Consider the following 414-nt stretch of genomic DNA (forward strand, 5'->3'; position numbering starts at 1 on the left):
ACTATTAAGACGAGACAAAATTATTTCCAGTTAATATCTCACTCCTAGATCTCGGGTTATCTCACCTATGCAGTTCCTGGGTCCGATTCCGAAGGGAATGTGCGTGAGGTGGGTGATGTTCGCCCTGTTCTCCGGCAGGAAGCGCTCGGGGCGAAATTCCTCGGGATCAGGCCAGTACTTCGGGTCCCGTTGAATGTTGAAGAGCGGGGTTGTCACTATTACCCCAGGCTCGATAGTCACGTCCGTGCCAGGGATCCTGCAAGCATTTAAGGTTAAACATAGGTCTCTTTTACCTCTCTTTGTGTGCGCCCTCAGGAAACTAGGCGGCAGATCGTTTTATATTGCTTTTCTTGGTACTCATCGCAAATTGATTTCGTGTATGCGATATATATCATGGCCACCATTAACTTACCA

The 414-nt window shown here is 48.1% G+C and overlaps 1 protein-coding gene across 1 annotated transcript in view; it reads right to left on the reverse strand.

The window, feature by feature from the left end:
- LOC119581908 (cytochrome P450 9e2-like) overlaps nt 1-414 on the reverse strand; it is a 26,960-nt gene that overhangs the window by 412 nt on the left and 26,134 nt on the right. The window contains exon 6 of the mRNA XM_037930071.1: nt 66-256. Within this exon, the coding sequence (XP_037785999.1) occupies nt 66-256 (191 nt within the window). The remainder of the gene's footprint in view (nt 1-65; nt 257-414) is intronic.

The sequence above is a fragment of the Penaeus monodon genome, chromosome 15 (assembly GCF_015228065.2).
Source record: "Penaeus monodon isolate SGIC_2016 chromosome 15, NSTDA_Pmon_1, whole genome shotgun sequence".
NCBI classification, from domain to species: Eukaryota; Metazoa; Arthropoda; class Malacostraca; order Decapoda; family Penaeidae; genus Penaeus; species Penaeus monodon.